The sequence below is a fragment of the Uloborus diversus genome, chromosome 1 (assembly GCF_026930045.1).
Source record: "Uloborus diversus isolate 005 chromosome 1, Udiv.v.3.1, whole genome shotgun sequence".
Classification (NCBI taxonomy): Eukaryota; Metazoa; Arthropoda; class Arachnida; order Araneae; family Uloboridae; genus Uloborus; species Uloborus diversus.
In genome coordinates, this window is record NC_072731.1 from 50,632,348 (window position 1) to 50,652,616 (window position 20,269).

At 33.3% G+C, this 20,269-nt stretch overlaps 1 protein-coding gene across 1 annotated transcript in view; it reads left to right on the forward strand.

The window, feature by feature from the left end:
- Positions 1–20,269, forward strand: part of LOC129229570 (polypeptide N-acetylgalactosaminyltransferase 13-like) — a 224,552-nt gene that overhangs the window by 107,284 nt on the left and 96,999 nt on the right. Inside the window, exon 3 of the mRNA XM_054863906.1 lies at positions 15,717–16,230. Coding sequence (XP_054719881.1) covers positions 15,984–16,230 — 247 coding nt within the window. The 5' untranslated portion in view covers positions 15,717–15,983. The remainder of the gene's footprint in view (positions 1–15,716; positions 16,231–20,269) is intronic.

The following is a 20,269-nucleotide window of genomic DNA, read 5'->3' on the forward strand; positions in this document are numbered from 1 at the left end:
TTGCATTAAAAGTAATTTACATAATAAAATATTCTGCTTTTTTGAAAAACAATTTATTAGTTGTCTTATCCCCTAACAAAAGAAAAATTGCAAGACTTGCTTCAAAGGAAAAAAGTTCTTAATTTACTCTTTACTGTAATTAGCTTTAAAAAATAGCAAGATTAGCATAGTTCTACCAATAAATTGCATTTTTCATCAAATTTGATAAATCTTTTTAATTTACATAAAGCATGTTTAAATAATGTCTAAATTCCAATAGTGAATTTTCCAGCTTCTGTCTTTGGTATCAGTTGGTTCTCTGTTTAACGACTTTCAAGGGACCACAAAAAATTGTCCTTAAATAGAATGCTTTTAACACTACAGTGGACCATCTGGGAAGGTGAAAAGCGGTTGTTGAATAGAGAAAGTCGTTAAATAGAGTGTCGTTAAACAGAGAGCCAACTGTACTTTTCTTTTTCATCCAGAAAATTACCAGTAGTTGGATGATCCATACTTTTTTTCCTATTAGTATTGTTTGTTTTAGTTTTTAATTAAGAATTATTTTTTAATTAATAAAAAATTTTCAGTAATGTTTATGAGATACATCAAGAAAAATATCTAATTTCAAACTCTACTTATTCTTTTTCCTGAATTATTGTATTAGGGGCCGTCAAATGAAACCCAATCAGTGTGTCTAACTTTGCAAAACACGTAAGGGGATCCATGTAGCTGCATGTGTGGTGATTCCGTGTATTGGTAGAGAGACTGATGCAAGCACAAAGTTTGACTTTACATAGCGACAGTGTGGCTGTACGACTAAGAGAAGGTTGACACTCAACTTTTCGTCCACAACAGAACAGGCGAGTTTGCAGGGACATCTGAAACCCGGTCAATGCGTCTAACTTGGGCATTAGATGTAAGGGGCAACGTCTACTGCAAAGTCTTATGTCTAATGCAAAGTTAGACACACTGACCGTGTTTGAGTTGAATTTTCCTGTGAACTTGCCTGTTCTGTTGTGAACGATAAGTTAAATGACAACCTTCCCTTCCTCATGTAGACATAGTCACTATGTAAAGTCAAACTTTGTACTTGCATCAGTCTCTCTACCTATACATGGGGTCACCACACACACAGCTACATGGAGCCATAAACGTCTAATGCAAAGTTGGACACACTGACCAGGTTTCAATTGAACATCCTAATACAATAACACAATTAAAGTTGTCTTTCATTAAATTTTTCATTCATCAAAAAATTTTCATAGCGTGCATGTTAGTACAATACAAATTCAAACCAATAAAATGTAACCGAGTTACGACAAAGTGTATATAAAATGCTGAAAAAATGAGTTGAAATTGAGTTTGATACACACGAAACTCCTCAAACATAAATTGGAAAAACAAAATTTTACTAATTTAACCAGTAAAAAAAATTTAACTATTAATCAGCAAAAAGTTATTGGAATTTCATTTCACTGGTTAATGGTAAAATAATCCTAGTAAAAAATATCTATCTTGCAATTTTTTTTTCATTTAACATGCATGTCATGTCAATTTTATCCAACTGCAACGAATTCTAAGGGTGGAACATTTCAACCAATACAAATTCAAATCAATAAAATGTAACACAGTTATGACAAAGTCTATATGAAATGCTGGTACAAAATTTATTGAAATTGAGTTCGATATACAAAAAACTTTTCAAACATTAATTGAAAAAACAAAATTTTACTAATTTTACCAGTCGATAAAAATTTACCTATTAAACAGCACCCTATATGGGCGCCCATGGTGAGGCTTACGGGAACTCTTTTCTGTCCTATTCATAAGTTTCGAGGTGGTTAAAGACCTCTAAAGAGGGCGGAGGGTTCAAAATGAACAACGCTCTAGGCGACTGTCAACCGGCCAAATTTTGATCAGATACTCGGCCAATACCGAGTAGTTGCAAAAAATTGAATATTGTCCAAGACAGATATTAAAATTTATAAAAAAGTGCAAGCATATTAAATATTCTGCAATCATTTTACAAGTCAGTTTTAAATTTTGAGAATAATGAAGTTTTTAATGCTTTAATGGAATAAATCTTTATTTTAATGTCCCCAAAGTTAATAAAACTTATTTATTAAAAATTGTGCAAAAAAGGTGAGTATAGAAAATATGAAATTTTTGCATAAAAAATAGATTTTTTCTACAAACAAAAATTAGTTATAAGAAATATAAAAATTCCTTTGCTTAAAAAAAAGGGGAAATAAAACAACATTAAAAGCATAGTGCAGGAACATTGCAGACACGTGTTTTGGCGTTACAGGAAATTCCTTTTTCAATGCACAAAATGTGAGCTTGTAGATTTAAAGGCATCTGACAAAAGTAGGATTTTTTTTGTCGAATGTCTTAACATTTGTTAGCTCACATTTTATGCATCGATAAAGACGTTCCTTCTAACGCAGAAACACATGTGTGCAGTGTTCCTGCACATTTGCTTTTAAAAATAATTTATGTTTGGCGGACTAGAACTAAAATAGATTGGTATAGTTTGTCTTAATTCCAACTTGATCAATCATACCTTTTATTTATTTTTAATTTTAAAAATAATTTTTTTGTAAAATTTTTGACGTAAACAAAATTTTTTTAAATAATGCGAAATTAAATTTCAGCAGGAATTTAGTTTTAAAAACTTTTATATGGACAAAGAGGTCTATACTACTATTCCAATAAGTTCAAAATTGATCACGTGTGTGTCAGTAGTTCTTCTTAAAACATAATTGGTACTTGTTAACTCGGCCGAGTAGTGAAATGCCGAGTACTCGGTACTCGGCTACTCGGCCAAAGTGCTACTCGGTACGTCTCTAGTTTCAAAATTTGTGAAATGATCTATATAACGCAAAAACCTGTATAACGCAAAAGCTCTGGTCCCAAGGTGTGTGTTATAACGGTCTTCTACTGTAAATCACGGTCGGCCATGTTTATTTACTTACCGGGGCGCAGCGCTAAGTACGAAGTTACAATTCTTAGTTTTGTATTATTTTGATGCAGTTAATGCTGCTCATGATTACTTTTGGTTTTCACATTTAAAATAAAGGGTGTCCCAAAATTAACGCAAGATTTGAATTTGCTACAATTTTTGCTGTGAATTGTTGGCAGCCATGGAAAAAGAACAATTTGACAGCTGGGAGTTTAGGGTTAGTAAGAATGGAGTGTTATGCTATTATACAGCCAGCGAAACAATTCAATCACTGCATGAGGAATTTCTTGTTTGTGTACTCTCTCGTTTCGGTGATATGAATTATACCCTAGATCGTGTGATTTTACATCATTAGATTTCTCCCTATGGGGTTATTTGAAGTCAAACGTCTATGTCAGCAATCCCACAACCACCTGCACATTACCTAATTGCGATATCGAGCGCCAGTAACAGTAAACTGCTTGACCCGCCCAAACTTTCATTATTTTTCAAACAATTGTTCGATAATGAAAACGCATTACAGAATCGAAAACGCTCCATTTGTAATAACCCTAGACCCTCAGCTGCCAAATTGTTCTTTTTTCAAGATTGCCCACAATTTATTGCAAAAATGGCGGCAAATTCAAATCTTGCGTTAATTTTGGGACACCCTTTATAACAAATGCAAATAATGTAGACTATAAAATTTTTGCATACCCATGGTAATATTGACTTAAATAATGCATTTTGAGGTTCGCGTAGGCTTAGCTGTATTATATTTAGAGCTTATAGTAAATGTTCCAATTTGTGAACTAATGGTTTTAAAAGAGGTTTTTGATGATCAACTTAAGTACATGAAATACAACTTGTTCGATATTCCATGTTTACTTTTAATGAAGATTGAGGGTTTTTGGTTTGGAAATAAGTTTTAATCTGAACTTATCTTGCGGCTAGGTTCGAGTAGATTAGAATGCTACTTTGCGACATGCCTACGTCACAACCGATCACGTGAGCGAGAATCTCGATCTCGCAAGCTGACGAGCTTGGAATGACTGCCCAGATCACTGGGTGCCGCAGGAGGAGGTGAGAGGCGTGGCAAAGTGTCCATAGTAATAATAATATGTACATAAAACTAGAGTAGGATGCCGTGAGAAAATTCTAATTCTTCAAAAGGTGCTGCAAATCGTTAAAGTTTGGGAATGCTGCGTTAGAAGGCACCAGTCGATGGCGTGGTGTTCAGAAGGAGTCAGGGGTTCCGAAACCCTTACTCAAGAAAAGAACGCGTCTTGGGAAAGCGAAGTTATTTTAACAAAAAGAAAAGCAAATAATGTTGGGGGGAAAATTCGATTCTTTCAAAAAGAAATCTTTAAATTAAAAATATTTCACAGATGCATTTTATTGCTTTGCAACTTAAGTTCCCCTCTCTTTCTTTCCACCCCCCCCCTCTTTTTCCCTAGTCAGTCTGAAAAGAACGGTCTTCAAAATTTTTCTCTCCTTAACTCTCGTCCCCTGCAAGAAATTGAAAATAAGTTTTAGTAGTTCGATTGGAGTAATAATGGAAATTGATGTCCTAAAAATGCATTTATTCAGGCACTTTTCGACCATCAATTTCCAAACATTTCTGGAGGAAGGTCCCTGGATTAACATCCTTTCACTAAGGTAACGACCCTTTATTTTTAAATAATTTAAAAAAAGCAAAAGTAATTGGTCATATTTACATACGATTTCCTACCCAAACCAATAAATCAAATTTATTTTACAATTCCAATACAAGAATTACCCCAAACTAAACAACCAATTGTAAAATAAACACTGATTTTAAATATTATGCGACAAAGTATTTTAATGCCTAACTAATTATATACAATCTCTTAATTTTTATTCACCATTTGAAGTCTGTGCCTCCTATAAACTACTAGCTAACCTAACTGACAACCCACCTTTCGTGTTAGTCAAATTTGTGTTTAGCTCAGGATCCGGTGGGTTAACCCTGAGCTAAACACTAATTTGACTAACACGAAATTAATCTTTGAAACCAAACCTAGTGAGTTACAATAGGTAGTAGTTTATAGGATTTTAATTTTGAAAAACTTTGGAGGAAAATCCCTAACCTTTAATTACTTCGAAAAATCTCCAAAGATAACCTGAAATTGAGTTTTATCTTTCAGGAGAGGATTCTCTCTTCCTTTTCAAAAATTACTTAATGTTGTGGAAAAATCAGAATTGCTTTTGAAAAGAACATTAAAATAAAAAATTTCAAAAGTTGCTGACTATTCATTAGGTAATCATGCTAACGTTATCAAAACCGCTAACGTTTCCAAATATGGTCCGCAATCACGTTTTTCACAACTTCAATTATGAAAAAAATTTGGACGACGCTCCGACTGCTCTCGTATGAAATCTGAAAATGAAAAACCTACAATTTTGAAAAGTGGAGAGGGTTTAAATCCCACCACCTAGTATCACTGAATATCTCTTAAAAACTTCGACTTCGTTTTTTAAGACTTCAATTTCAAATTTGTTTTTGGGCCGAAAACCAAAACCGCACTATCCATAACATCATCAAAATTGGTCCGAAACTGCGTTTATTAAACTTCAATTTCGAAAAATTGAACAGAGGGGTGATGGATTTCTCTTTCTCTCTTTTTTTTTTTTTAAAGAATTGAATTGGGCAAGCAATTTAAAGAAGTCTCGTTCCTTTCATTACCCTAGTGTCAACAAATAGTTCATAATAGCATTTTTAAAATTTTAATTTCTAAAAATTATCGCAGAAAGCCCCCGAATTTTCCCTCACCGTAGCATTACCAGAATCTGTCTAAACCTGCGTTCTTTGCACTACAATATTTTGGACTAATTCCCCCCCCCCGCCCCCAAGCAAGAGTTTTTTAATAGTGCACTCCTTTTTTTTTTTTTGGTTGCGCCACTGGGTGACAGTGTGAAGTCCTTGCCCCACCTTGAAAAGAATGAAAAGATCATGGCATTGTTGCTCCCCCCCCCCCCAAGAAAAATGGAAATTGCAAAAAGGGGAAAGGGGGAGGAGGAGCTGATCTTGGTTTTGGGCCCCCTCTAAAATAAAAACATATATACGCCACCGATTCTAATAGCTCAGTATGCCGATGATACATGTTTCATCTCAAAAAATTATGGCCAATCGTTTGCCGCCCAATTAGGACTCTAAAAACAGACGTTCAAAATCAACAAATGGTTCAATAGATGGAGAATACAGATTAATGCTAGCAAAACTACCGTCATCTTTTCGCTAGAAGAGTCCCCCTTCGCTCCCCACCCAAGCTCAGCTTAAAACTTATTTTCAAACCAAAAACCCTCAATCTTCATTAAAAGTAAACATGGAATATTGAACAAGTAGTATTTCATGTACTTAAGTTGATCATCAAAAACCTCTTTTAAAATCATTAGTTCACAAATTGGAACATTTACTATAAACTCTAAATATATCTCTAAATATACAGCTAAGCCTACGCGAACTTCAAAATGCATTATTTAAGTCGATATTACCATGGGTATGCAAAAATTTTATAGTCTAAATTTTTTGCGTTTCTTATATTTTAAATGTGAAAACTAAAAGTAATCATGAGCAGCATTAACTGCATCAAAATAATACAAAACTAAGGATTGTAACTTCGTACTTACCGCTGCGCCCCGGAAGGTAAATAAACATGGCCGACAGTGAGTAACTTCATTTCACTTCGTTGGTTGAACAGAAGCTCTGATTGGCTGACGATGAAAGCACCTAATTTTGGTGCTTTATGTTTTGATTCGAACCTAAACGTGACACGCGGTGGTTGATGTGAACACAGTTGAACCAAACTATGGTTACATCAACAGTGGACTTTCAGTTTGAACCGTATTATGGTTAAAGGTCAAACAGATATTTTTTACAGTGTAAGAGTGATTCATGATAAAATAGATTATTCGCGGACGATCCCTCACGATTCGTAATCAGACCAAGAGCTATTCAAATTCAGCTTATTAGAACGCTGATAACTTTTTGAATTTTTAAGATGTTGAACTGAAATTTTATTATGGGTTGGAAAATCTAGTTATGGTTTAGATTATGATGGTTATAAATTGCTATCTTTCACGTATGCGCAGTGAAAACTTAATTGCTTTAACTTTCATATTTCATCAAATTTTCAAAATTTAGATTTCAAATTTTAGTTTTATACTTCTCTTGTGTGCTGTCAAGTTTTCTGAAAGTTTAGTAAGTTTTGATGGAAAACTTTGCGTGTTTTGAGCTAAAAATCTTCAAATAAAATTCGTAGTTCTGAAAGAAACGCGTATATCTTCATGAATATCAGCGATATTTTCTCGAAAGTACGTAAAATAATTGTTCATAGTAAGGTAACTAATTTTTGAAATTTACAGCTTATTCTCAGCTATTTACAGTGAACGATGATCAAAAAACATTTTTGTTTTCCTCAATTTGTTGCTAGTCCCCTAACTGCATGGGTGATGTAACTTTCAATGGAAAATAACAGCTAGAAAATACCTTTTATGTGACAAAAGTTACAAAGCAATTGGTCTTTTATTTCTCGAAAATCCTTCGAAATGTGAATTTTTGAAACTGTCCCAAAATAGTGAAGATTCCGAATATTGTTCGGAATCTACACTATAATTCCGGTCATATAGTGTAGATTCCGAAATTAAAGGCGAATTTACTTCAAAAAAATTTTGTTGGAAATAACTCTTGACGAACAACTTCGACTCTGAAAATTTTGGGGTACCTGATTCCAATTCGTCGGATTCCGAAACTCCGTAGCTTTGGCAAAAATTTATACACTGAAGGGAAATGACTGAATCCGACTCTCGTAAATGTAAAATCTTCAACTCTGACTCCTACTCCTTTTTTTTTCAAAATAAGTCCGACTCTGACTCCGTAAACATTGCAGAGTTGCGGACTTTAAGAAAAATTAATCGATTCCAACTCCGAGTCTTTGAATTAAAAACCTTCGACTCCCGAATCTGACTCTTTTACCCCAAAATGAAATTGTCTCCGACTCCACAGCCATGGTTTTTACTTTGAAATAGTTACTACTGATATGATATGTTTTTATTTTCACGCTAAAGCTTTATTTAACTTATGTATTCAGTGTATGGCGGAGAAATTCGGAGCGCTGTATGTTTCTACGTAATGATATGAGCAGACGATTTTTTTTTTCTTTGATAATGAAAATTACTTCTTTAAGTTGACATTTTGTAGTTTTTTATTTATTTTACAAGTACAGTTATTTATTTTTAATAACTTTTTGGCAAACAAACGATTTTTTTTTTTGACAGTGTATATATTTTAATGAGCTTATTACCTTTAATTCTTTTCTTCTTTTTAAAAGCGATTAAAGATATTTTTAATGAAAAAAAAATATATCTGTTGCTTTTTAGCCTTCTTTCACAGTAAAAGTCAGAAAAAGAAGAAATAAGTATGAAAAAAGGCTTAATGCGTCTTAAAAATATCGTAAAAAACAAAAAAAAGTCAAAAATAAATAAAATAATTAAATAAATATTGAAAAATTAAAAATTGGAAAGTAGGGTATTGAGATGGGGAAAAATGTCTGTCGGTCTGTCTGTCTTCCCCTCCCCCCCCCCCCACAATAACTTTTAAAGGAATAGTCCGATTCGAAAACTTTTTTTGTTCGAAAGATCTCGGCGAGGACACCTCATTCCCATATTTCACTTTTTGATTTGAACTATTTTTTGTTCAATTTTGAACAGTTCAAAAAAACTTAACATTAGCGCCTACGGGGAAATTCAAGACAATTCCGAACTGTGAGGCGACTTTGCTTTAAACAAACTTTGTAGGAAAAAGCTTTTGATGAAAAATTTGTATATAAAATATCTTTTTGATTTGAACAATTTTCCGTTCAATTTTGAACAGTTCAAATCCTTTAACATTAGCGCCTACGGGGAAACTGAAAGTCAATGTAGATTCCGTACTTCAAGGCGGATTTACTTCAAACAAATTTTTTTGGAAATACAGTGGCTCCCAAAAGTGTTCGTACACTTTTGAAATTTTTTAGTAAAATCGAAATAACTCAAAACTGAATTCGAATATGAAGTCCAATATTTTTTCACATCATTCCTATGTTATTCTAAATAAAACCCTGTAGTTTTTTCAAAATATTGATGGATCTTCTTTTTGAAATGGGTCGAAAAATGAAGAGAGAGAGAAATAATACGCCACAAAAGTCTTCGTACACTCAAATATTTTCGAATAAATTCACAATTAAAATTTATCATATGTCGTTTTCTTATTAATTTTTGCATTGTGTTGACCCTTAAAAATCATTTGGCTTTAATTTTTTGTTTATTTATTTCTTAATATTGTGCTTAATACTTTAAAATGGCTGGTATTCGTAAAAGACCGCAAACACCATTCGAAATTTGAATTTTTTCCTCACAGTATAGGTAAATTAGTTTGAAATGTCCCTAAATTAGTTAATTTAATCCATTCTATAGTAAAATGCTTGATATAATTAATGCTTTGAAGAAAAGAATCGGACAGAAAACAAGGTAAGAAAAGGTCAACTGGCAAAGTTAACAAAGCTTGATCGGAGATTTACAGTTAAAAAATTTATGAAAAATACACATTTGAGTAATGTAAATGTGTCTGCAGAGTTAAATGAAAATTTTTACATTTAATTTTCGCCTAAAATTGTTCGCTAAGTTCTCTGATTAGCTGGATTAAATGGGACCTCTTCCCGCAGAAATTTTCTTGGCCCAGCGATAAACAGAAAGCTTTCGCTTTTCGTCACAAAATCAATGATAAATAAGCTCAAAACGATTTAGAATTGCGTCTTACTTACTGATAGAAATGAATTCAACATTTTTGATTTAATTGTTGTATAATTGCAAATAGAAGAAAAAATTAGGAACTTAATCTTAAGAACTTAGTTGGAGCAGTTAACCAGGACCGTGAAGGTGTTCTTGTGTGAGGGTGCATATCAGCACCAAGACTTAATAGTTTGGAATTTTTTGATGAAATAATGAATTATGCTGTTCATTTAAATATTTTAAAAAACAATTTTAAACTATTAGCCCAAAATTTGGTAATCGGAAACAAATTTATTTTTTATCAAGATAACGATAAGAAGCACGTCCGCGTTTGGTGCCTCAAAATTTGTCCTTAAGCTTAGAAATATCTTTTCAAACGTTAGAATCAAACTTAATGGAACATATTTGGAGATATTTGGTGGCTAGATTACGAAAATACACCATTGAAACGAAAACGAACTGGAAACAGTAAGACTCGTAGTGCGGCTGTACACTTACTCAGAAATTGCACAAAAAAAGAAAGAAAAAACAATGAAATCTATTCCCAGATGTTTAAAAGCTGTTGCTGTTGCCGCGTGATATTCTACTAAACAATAAATTAGTAAAAAGTTAGATTATTTACTATTTTTTTGACATTTTTTTCAAAGTGTACGAAGACTTTTGTGAGATAACATTTCAGGCACTTTTTGGTTTTTGATTTTTAAAATATTAAGTTTTAACGTTTCATTAAAAATTTTCATGTAGTTTTGTTAAAAATAGATCAGAGATCTTATAATAAAATACCTATTCCGAAATATTAATTCTAACCAATAGATAAGGGCCTATTTCATTGAAAGTCGTAGGTGTACGAACACTTTTGGGAGTCACTGTAGCTCTTGACGCCAAACTCCAGACTTCGACTCCGAGAACTTAGGGGCACTTGACTCCGACATCTGTGCCCGACAATTAATCGGACTCCGACTCCCCGACTTCGACTCTGACTTCGTAGCTTTGGCAAAAATTTATACACGGAGGACAAATGACTGACTCCGATTCTTAGTTATTCGACTCTGACTCCTTTACCCCAAAATGAGATTGATTCAGACTCCGACTACGCAGCTATGGTTTTGACTGTGAAATAATTATTGTTGATCTGACTTGTTTTTATTTTTACGCTAAAGATTTAATTTAAGTATTCAGTTTTCGACGAATAAACTCGAAGTCATTTATGTTTCTACATAAAGATATGCGCAGACGATTTTTTTTTTTTTTTTTTGACAATTAAAATCATTTCTTTAAGTTGACATTTTATTGTTTTCATTTATTTTGGTACGTGCATTAATTCATTTAAAAAATTGTTTTTGGCAACGGGGGAAAAAGAAACGATTTTTTTTTTGATATGATGTATTTACTTTAATGAGCTTATTAATTTTAATTATTATTTTTTCGTTTTGAAAGCTGTTAAAGATTTTTTTAATGGAAAAAGTGTATTAGCTGCTTTGTTTAAAAGTTGCTGCTTTTCTTTTTTTGAAAAAAATTGCGATTTTAGCTATTTTTGAGAATATTGATCAGGTACTAGAAAGTAGTATGGGTATACGGGAAAGTACGCTCGTCTAGTTCTAGACAGAACTTCTTGTTTTGAAAGGTGTTGCTACTATATTTGTTCGTTTAATTATTTTTTACCCACTTATTTCTTCAGATGATCGAGGCGTATTTTATTTGTAGAACTTAGGTTAAAATGTTAAAAATTTTCGTTTGAAATAATTTATGATTTTGGCTAATTTTGAGAATATTGATCAGGTACTAGAAAGTTGATATTGCTATACGTCAAAGTAGGCTTGTTTAGTTCTGGACGGAACTTCTTTCTTAATTTTATATTAGTTCTTGCTATGTAAACGATAACTTCAACCAATAAAAAGATTCTATGTAGTAATAAGAAATCGAAGACCTGTAATATTCATTGTATCAAATCGATAATAGGAAATGGTTTGCGAAAATGTATTAGTTAGGCATATCAAGACAAATTCTTTGCTAATGAACAGAATTTCAATGAATTAGTACGCAATAAATATCTTCGTCGTGTTCTAAAAAAAATGCTGTTTTATTTTTGGGCAGCATTTCAGCAAGCATTAGCAGTAGCTCGGAATCAAGTAACAAATTTTTATTCCGGCTAATTATTATCAAAACAAATGATTTGAATAACATTAATTTTAGAAAAAAAAAAGTACTCGCAGTATTTTCATCATAAAAGTCTGCGCTCTCATCTTGTGAAAAATTTAAGAAAATAAATAATGTTCCTCCGAAAGAAAGTATTAACTCAAGACAAGTATGTATAGCTAAGTACATCGCCTTTTCTTTCAGCTAAAAACAATATTACTCGAGGGAAAAATTTATATTTTCTAGTTCGATACTTTCTCTGAATTTCTGAAATCCCGATATAAGTAACTATCTCACAGAGTTCAACAAATTCTAATTTTTTCTTTTCTCCTCCTTTCTGCCGATTCAAACGTTCTACTAAAGACGTCATTTTACTGCAAAAGAAACTCTTTTTATCTTACGGTTGAATAAGATTTGCCTTTGAGCGCCAAAGGAAATAATTATGTCCCTCTTTCTTACTAGGAAAGGGTTATTCTTTCGTAAATTTCTAGTTTTATCCATTTTAAAAATTAAGCCGGGATCTTATTTATCACTTTCCTTTAAACGTGAAAAGTTATGTATCGTAACTATTATTATTAAATTGATAAATATTTTGCTGAAAGCGTTATATTCTTTTCATTCCGATCATTCAGAATGAAGTAGTTTTTTTATGCGCCATTTTAATATTGCGTTTTTACAGATTTGAAATTGGTTTTAACAAAGTGGTCGTCCCCAAATGGTCTCATGTTTTAGTTCGTGAAATTGTGATAGGTTGTAACTGGGGGGAGAGAGAGGGAAACAAGAAAGAAGTATGACATTGCGCAATATTTATAACAATATGATTACGTAATATAGCGTGACGAGGGGAGAGGGTAAGGTGAAGTGTGACCCTTCGTGACTGAAGGAGGAGAAGGGGGTTAAATATCGTGGGGAAAAACGTGACATATTTTATGGACCGCCTCAAAGTAATTGAGTCATATGAACTGAGACGCAATGCAGGAAAATGGCAGTAGTTGCGAGCTTGCCTCCTATTTTCCCAAAATTCATGTCTTATTTTTGTATTTATTTATTTATTTTGGCATAATAGTTTACCTTAACGCGGCGTTTCTCAACCTTTTTTTCATACTTGGACTGGTAATATTTAAAACATTACGCAGATAGGTGAGGTTCTTTCTCTCTCTCTCTCTCTCTCTCTCTCTCTGTCTGTCAGTTACCAAAAATTAAAAACTTGGTATGAGACAGCAGTTACGTAAGTTATTTATAATATTTTAAGCATGCTTTTTTTTACAGTATTTTTTAAATGAAAGAGGGTAAATGACTAGTTATTGTTACCCAACCAATAATGAGCAGGTTTGTGTTGTATTGTTAATATCATGTTTTTCATCGATATTCCAGGAATACCGTCACTGGATCCCCAAGCATCTTTCAAGAATACCCCCACCACATTCTTTCCAAACATGAATTTTTATATACAGTGTGCTTTATAATTTCAAACCATCTCGGTCACCAATAAAAAATTTTCTTCACATTTAAGTCTTTGAAAATGTCTCAATAATTTCTTCTGCTTATACTACCTATTTCAACTTTTTTTCATTGTTACACTATTCATGTCGTTCCTTGGTTAGTGCAGGCGCTCAGACTATTGAGAAGAGATAAAACGGAATGAGTGAAGACTTTCATTCATGAAACCCAGACCGCAAGTCACATGATACATATTAAAGCAAAGCATAGGGAGAAATCAGGTTTCTTGCGCTTGTATCACGCAAAACGAGCCAACCATTCGTCGTAGTTGAGTCACGTGACTTGGTGTCCTTGGGTGAGCTTTTGCTAAGCCAATGATTGAACTTACTCCCTCCATTTTAATACTCAGACCCGAATGCCATAGTGATGACGTGTTGATCTTTTTTTTTTCTGAAGCCTTTATTTTTCTTTTTCTTTTAGCAAGCATGAACTGTTAATAAAGCTACATGACCGAGGTTAATGTTGCTCTGATTTTTCAGATTACCATTATCACGAGGATAAGTCTAGCTCATGTTTAATTAGCTATTTATTTAGTGGACAAATTTTCGTCGCCCTAGTTACAAATCGTTTGCGTTCATTCAAGATATAACTTAAGCAAATTTTACTTTTGAAAGGAGGGGGAGTAAAATTACATTTTTTCAAGAAATGTATCAACATAGATGAACTTCAACAGCAAAACTTTATATAACTACAAAATTTCCAGATTACTAATCCCTATCATTTAAGATTGATAAGAAATAAAAATACCATACAGGTATACAGTGTAAATTTAATCTTTATGATGAGTTTATACAGTTGCGAATTTGCCATAATATCCAAATCTTATCACCACATCTTAATGTCCCATTTCTTTTTTTTATACACATTCCTCGTCTAAGTACCTTTTCCAGAAAATCATTCATCATAATATGACGGGTTCGAATTTCTTCTCAACTTCCATTCCATTTGTAGAAACAAGAAACTCAACCCAAGGTCCTATCGGTTATAAGTGGTTGCAAAAAAAAAAAAAAAAACATCATTTGAATTCAAGACGTCAAAATTTAATTGAATTGTTATATCTTTTTTTTTTTTGGTTAAAAATGATATTTTGGTAATAGTTGCGTGCCCTTTTCTACTATGCCATGTCCCCCAAAGGAGGAGCGATTCCCACATATTGAAAACCTCTGAATTATAGCTAACATTTGCGTGTAAATTGCCAATCGTATGCAAAGCAGACATTGTAGCTCGAATGTCGAATCCTTTCAAATAAATGAAATGGCATATTATCAGGTTAAGAGAATAAATACACTTGCCGAAAACAGATTGGACGTGAGTCAGAAATTTGTTTAGTTATCCAGTTGCCGTTTGAGTTTAATAGTACTAAATACCATTTGCGGTTTATTTTCTTTATCTCTTAAACAACTGTCAGCACAAGTGTTGTTTACGTTTTTCGACGTTTTGTTACCATGTGTTCGGGAAAGAGAAATGAGTCGAATAATTTTGCTATTTTCGCGATTCTTAATTGAATGTACAATAACGTGCTGAGATATGAAAGAGAGAAAATTTTAGCGTATTGGTAAGATAATGAATATACTAAGACGCTCCTGCGCCCTGCCTGTTTCTCGTGGTGTTGGATCTAGACGGGGTAAAATTGTGTGACATGTTGTCAAAGTGGGGCTTACGTGGCCGAGCGGTGGAAAGCGCCAGCTCGGGCATCTGCCTGCGCTCTTTAAAGACGGTGGAATCATACTGATGCGCTGGGTGTTATATGATTTTCTGCGTGATGTTCATTCTTTTCTGATTTACGCTATCTGTGCCGTGTAGAACTAACTCACCCTGAAGCACGGTAAAATACATTACTGATTTTTTTTTCCGTTAATTGTCTAATCCTTCTCGCGTTGCCTGCTGCAAGCTTTACTTATGCATTTTCTTCATTATTTTATGTATTTTCTTCATTATATTCATTTATGTATTTTCTTATAACCAGAGCACAAAGGCAAAAAGGCCATGTTAGCAAACTGATAGAATCATGTTGGTGTCCTAAAGTGGTAAAAAAAAATAATAACAACAACTAAGCAATCAATGAAAACGCATAATTTAAACCTTTACGAAAATCTACATATTTCTTCTAACATAGAGAACTGTCAAAAACTAATACCTTTCACCTTTTTTCGTCGATTTTCAAATTTCACTTCTCGCAACATTGTTTTAAGCCACAGAATAAAGTTCAATTTTATACTTTTTCCCAACTATGAAATGGCAACAGTTTACGATACAGTGTTTTGAAATACTAGCTGACTTTTCGGTTTACTAAACTTTCAATTTCAGTTCATTGTCTCTTTTTACCGTATACACCCTAGTTTCTAATGTTGTGCATTTATTTCCATGGCAGGTTAAGCTTTGCAGAAGAGAAATTGTCTGCTGTCTGCGTGAACTAACTAGACTTTCCAAGAAAAATGAGCAGGGTGGATAGCAACGACAAAACAACGCTTTCCGGAAACGGCTATTAAGAAGAAACGAACATGAAAAACAAAAAAATCGTCATCGTCTTGTGATACTTACAGACAAGCTGTGACTTTAGTCCAAAGCTGTGCTTGTTTTGGGCGTCAACTTTGTCGATCATTTCTAGCGAAACTCGAATCTTAGTTACCACAGCAGTATGTTCAAGCTTCGCTTCCATACGTGCAAAATCGTCTTGGCTACTTCGCTGGTGTGGTTCGTGTGTGTGATACTGCTTCTGATGTATTATACGGATTGTATAGGAGACAACAGTGAAGCTTGTCAGTCTTTCAGGAAGCAAAAGTCTGAAAGTAGTCCTCTTCGAAACATTCCACCGAGGTTTATGAGGATGGTGCAACCGTCCACGAGTACCAAAGATAATAAGTTCCGTCACTGGAGCCCAGTTGGTGAGTTATAAATTTTTATCTTGATCTATGGCAGGGGGTGTGTGTGATCCAAAATTTCCGTAGTTTTTGGGTTGCAGTTTCCAAAAATTTTGGGCTCTAAACGAGTTTTAAAACTGAAAAATTATTTGAAAAAAAATTAAATGGGTTTTTTCAATGATTTCTATATGCATATTTAAAGAGTTCTTTTTTTTTGGGGGGGGGGGGAGAATGTCGAGCTTCCTCGTAGTTTCTGTAAACTTCACACTGTCTTCGGAAAATTTTACTTAAGTTCCCCTCAACCCCTGATCTATGGGTAGAAGGCAAGGTAAATAAAAATGTAAACAAAATCAGTTGAAGCATTTTCACTTTTAACTTTTTAAATTGCTTTTAAATGTTTTTCTTTTTTTATTTACATTGATTTCTTATTCCTTACATTTCAGTGTAAAATCCTTTTCCTTTCGTTTCTTTTGGTTTTTAATACCCCACACACAAAGGAAGGGGGTTATAAGTTTGACGTGTTTGTGTATCTGTTTGTCTGTGTATCTGTGTTTGTCTGCGCCACTCTAGCGCCTAAACGATTGACCGATTTCGAAAAAAAAAATTATTCGAAAGGAGAGTTGATCGAGAATGTTCTTAGCTAGGTTGCATCTTTGGATGACATTAATTAACGAAGATATTAATTAAAAACCTCTAAAAGGTTTTCGCGATTTTTGCAGTGAAATCATAGTTAAAAATTTTAAAATTCAATACCAAAATAAAGAGATTTTTTTTCCGCGTCTGATAGAATGTGTTTGGAACTTGCATGTTTCATAGAATCCGAATTATAACCGTTTTTAAAACAGATTTTAATAACGGCTAAGCCTTTATTCACGCGATTGATAACCGAATTCATTGTTGGCTGACAAGAAAATAAAACGCAATGATTTAAAATTTTTATCTATTGCCAGTTTCTATTTAATAGCAAATAAAAAACGTGACATTGATTTTGATTAATAGAAGGCTTTTAAAATTATTTTCAATTTTCTCTCTTGATTCTACAATTGCGACTCAGTCGGAGTTTTTTAAAATGTTTAATTTTATCGTTGCTTGTGAGTGTCTTTAGCTTTAAAAAAAAAAACATTAATATGCCTGTGATTTTTATGTATCGTCGGTGTTCAAGTAAAAGTCACCAAGTCCGGAACTTCAGTTTTGACCCAACGCCAATGTAAACTTTCAGATCGTTGTGGGAAATATCAAATATCATTTTACAGACTCTTAACTCCTGCAGCAAGTTGATCAACTAACTTTTATACTTTTATGTGTCTTCTACTTTTCGCCGACACGAAATTTCTTTCTCCCCTGTTTTTTAGTTTCAACCTTGCGTTTTGATACATTTCTGAGGGGGGGGGATTTTTAATGTCGACGAAAAGTAGGGTGAAATACATTTTAAATTGAGTAGTTGATTTGTTCATGAAATACGAAACTGTAAAGTCTTATTCACTGCACAGATCTTTTTGTGGATCTTATGATTTTTCCCAGAACGTTGACGATACAATGTATTTTTCATTAGAAATATGTTTTCAGAATAAAAACTAAGTTATTCAATTCCGTATTAAAAGAATACTAGGATTCGAAATCAATGCAGTTTGAATCGTATGGACAGGCTCAGAAATAATTACACTTGCGGTTTTTGATACAAAAATCAATTTTCTAATTTTACTATTGCTTGGCGAAGTATTGGCAAAACTAAGTTTTTTTTCACCTTATGTATAATTGGTTCTTAGTTCGTACATTTCATTGTTACGTTAATATAAAGCATGATGTAATCAGAATTTATTTATATTTTAAGATTTTTTTTTAAATTCTACATGTACAAAAGTACTGTCTGACCACGGATTGTATGGAAAACAAACATCAGTTTTACAGCCGGAAACGGACGAATCTATTTTTTTTACCGATGTCAGGTTTTGCAGAAGCAGAGTCTCATTCAAATGAGCGGAATACGCGCATCAAATCAATTTTTTACTTTTCCCTGTTATTCACATAGATTCGACTTATCTGGACGTTTGAAAATTCCATGCAATCCGTGGTTGGATAGTAAGGAAGTAGTAAATTACTCTTTCCTTTTCATAGATTAACTCATTAGTGTTATTGAGAAGAAATCGACATTGAGTATATCTACTCAAAGATAAGTGTACTCCTACATTGTAGCAGTCATCAACTTACCTTGGGTTTATGGCAAAATCGCATCGCTGTAAATGTGTCAAGCTCATGAACTGGGAAAATAAGAGCAATAGCATTGAGCCCAGTTTTGGCAAAATTTCAAAACTATCTTGATGGTTATTTAACTTATTTTTTAATTTAATCATACAGTCACTATAATTCATAAGAACTGAGATTATTTTTCAAGTTTCAAGTATGTACCGAAAAACCAGTTCCTACTTATCGAACCATTTTGAGAGAATTTATTATAACGTGCAATATGTAAAATTGGCGAAAATATTTTCTATTACTGAAATTTCTGTTAATTTTTTGCTCCTTGTGATTGATTATGCGAATCAAATAAGCGCTTTATTTTGACATGTTCGGGGAAAAAAATTTAAAACGTGCCAACTGTTTTACTTAGCTCTTTATGCTTCCGTTAATTAATAAAAACATGTCTTTACTTAACATGTTTTACTTACCGGGCTGCGCCGCCCGGCTTTGCAAGGTCTATGGCCCCTATATATACGAGCCGACGCATCAGCTTTAAGATTAGCCTTTTTGGATCGGAGCGCTTGTTTGAGTGATTGTCTTTCTGGCGAGTTAGCGCGTTTGGTGATTGTTCACTGTGAGCAATTATTAGCAGCATGTGACTTGTTTCTTACTAATATTATATATGCGAAAGTTTGTCTGTATGGATGTATGGATGTTTGTTACTCTTTCACGCAAAAACTACTGAACGGATTTTGATGAAACTTTACAATAATATAGCTTATGCATCAGAATAACACATAGGGTAGTTTTCGTCCCGTTATGGGGGGAAAACCCCCTTAGGGGGGCAATAAAACACAATTTTTGTATAGATTCTCTAATATTGGGATGAAAAAATACTTGCACATATTTACATTATATGTCCATCGAAAGCTCTGATTTTTCTGCTGAAGATGGCACCTGCTCGAAATTTCTAAGTAGAATAAAAAACGAGTTATGAGCTTTTTAGATCCATGTTCGAAGGCTTTCCTCAACTCAATACAGTATTTAGTGTATCATCTCAACTCCCTGTCGATAGCGACAATTGTTGTATTGTTGACTTTCTTTGCTTTTCGTGATTGTTCAAGGCTTTTCTCAAGTCAAATCTTGAAGTAAGATTTTTGCACAAGATTGGCTAATAATACTTGATTTGGCTGATGATTTTCCATTTAAACGGAACTTTAATGTAATTAATGGTTTTTATTATTATTTATGCTGATTGAACACTTACTCATTATCCAAACAACCAGCAGATCGCCAAAATTTATGCAGAAAGATTTCCGTAGCTGATGCATTTGGCAGTTTTTTCAACGTTGCTGTTTTTGAAGCCGAAGACTACGTCATAATGTTTCTCAGCTTTCACCATGTAAACAAAATATCGCCAATCAAAGAATTTTCAAAAGTCTTTTTTTACTGTGCTTTTCCAGCAACTAAATTAGGCAAATCCATAAACAGTACAAAAACTTCCATTAATTTTCCTTTTTGCACAATTTCAAACAATCACCAAATTTTATTACTTATTTTGGTAACATTTCGGATGAAACTGTTTAGCGCCCTTTTATGGTGACCAAAAATATCTCAGCATCTGGCGACGATATCTCTGTAACGAAAATTAATATCATATCGTTTTACAAAGTAAGCAAAGAATGGGGGAGCATCATCGAAGGTACCTCAAAACGACCAAAATTCGGCAAATTCGGTAAAATCGCACCAAGAGCCACAATGATTGAAATTTCCCGAAATAACTAAAGCAGTTATAAGGGGATTACGAGCGCAGCTACTTTTTTTTAATCACTTCGTACTTCATTAGCCATACAGACAAGGTTTTAGACTCCATCTTAAAAAAAAA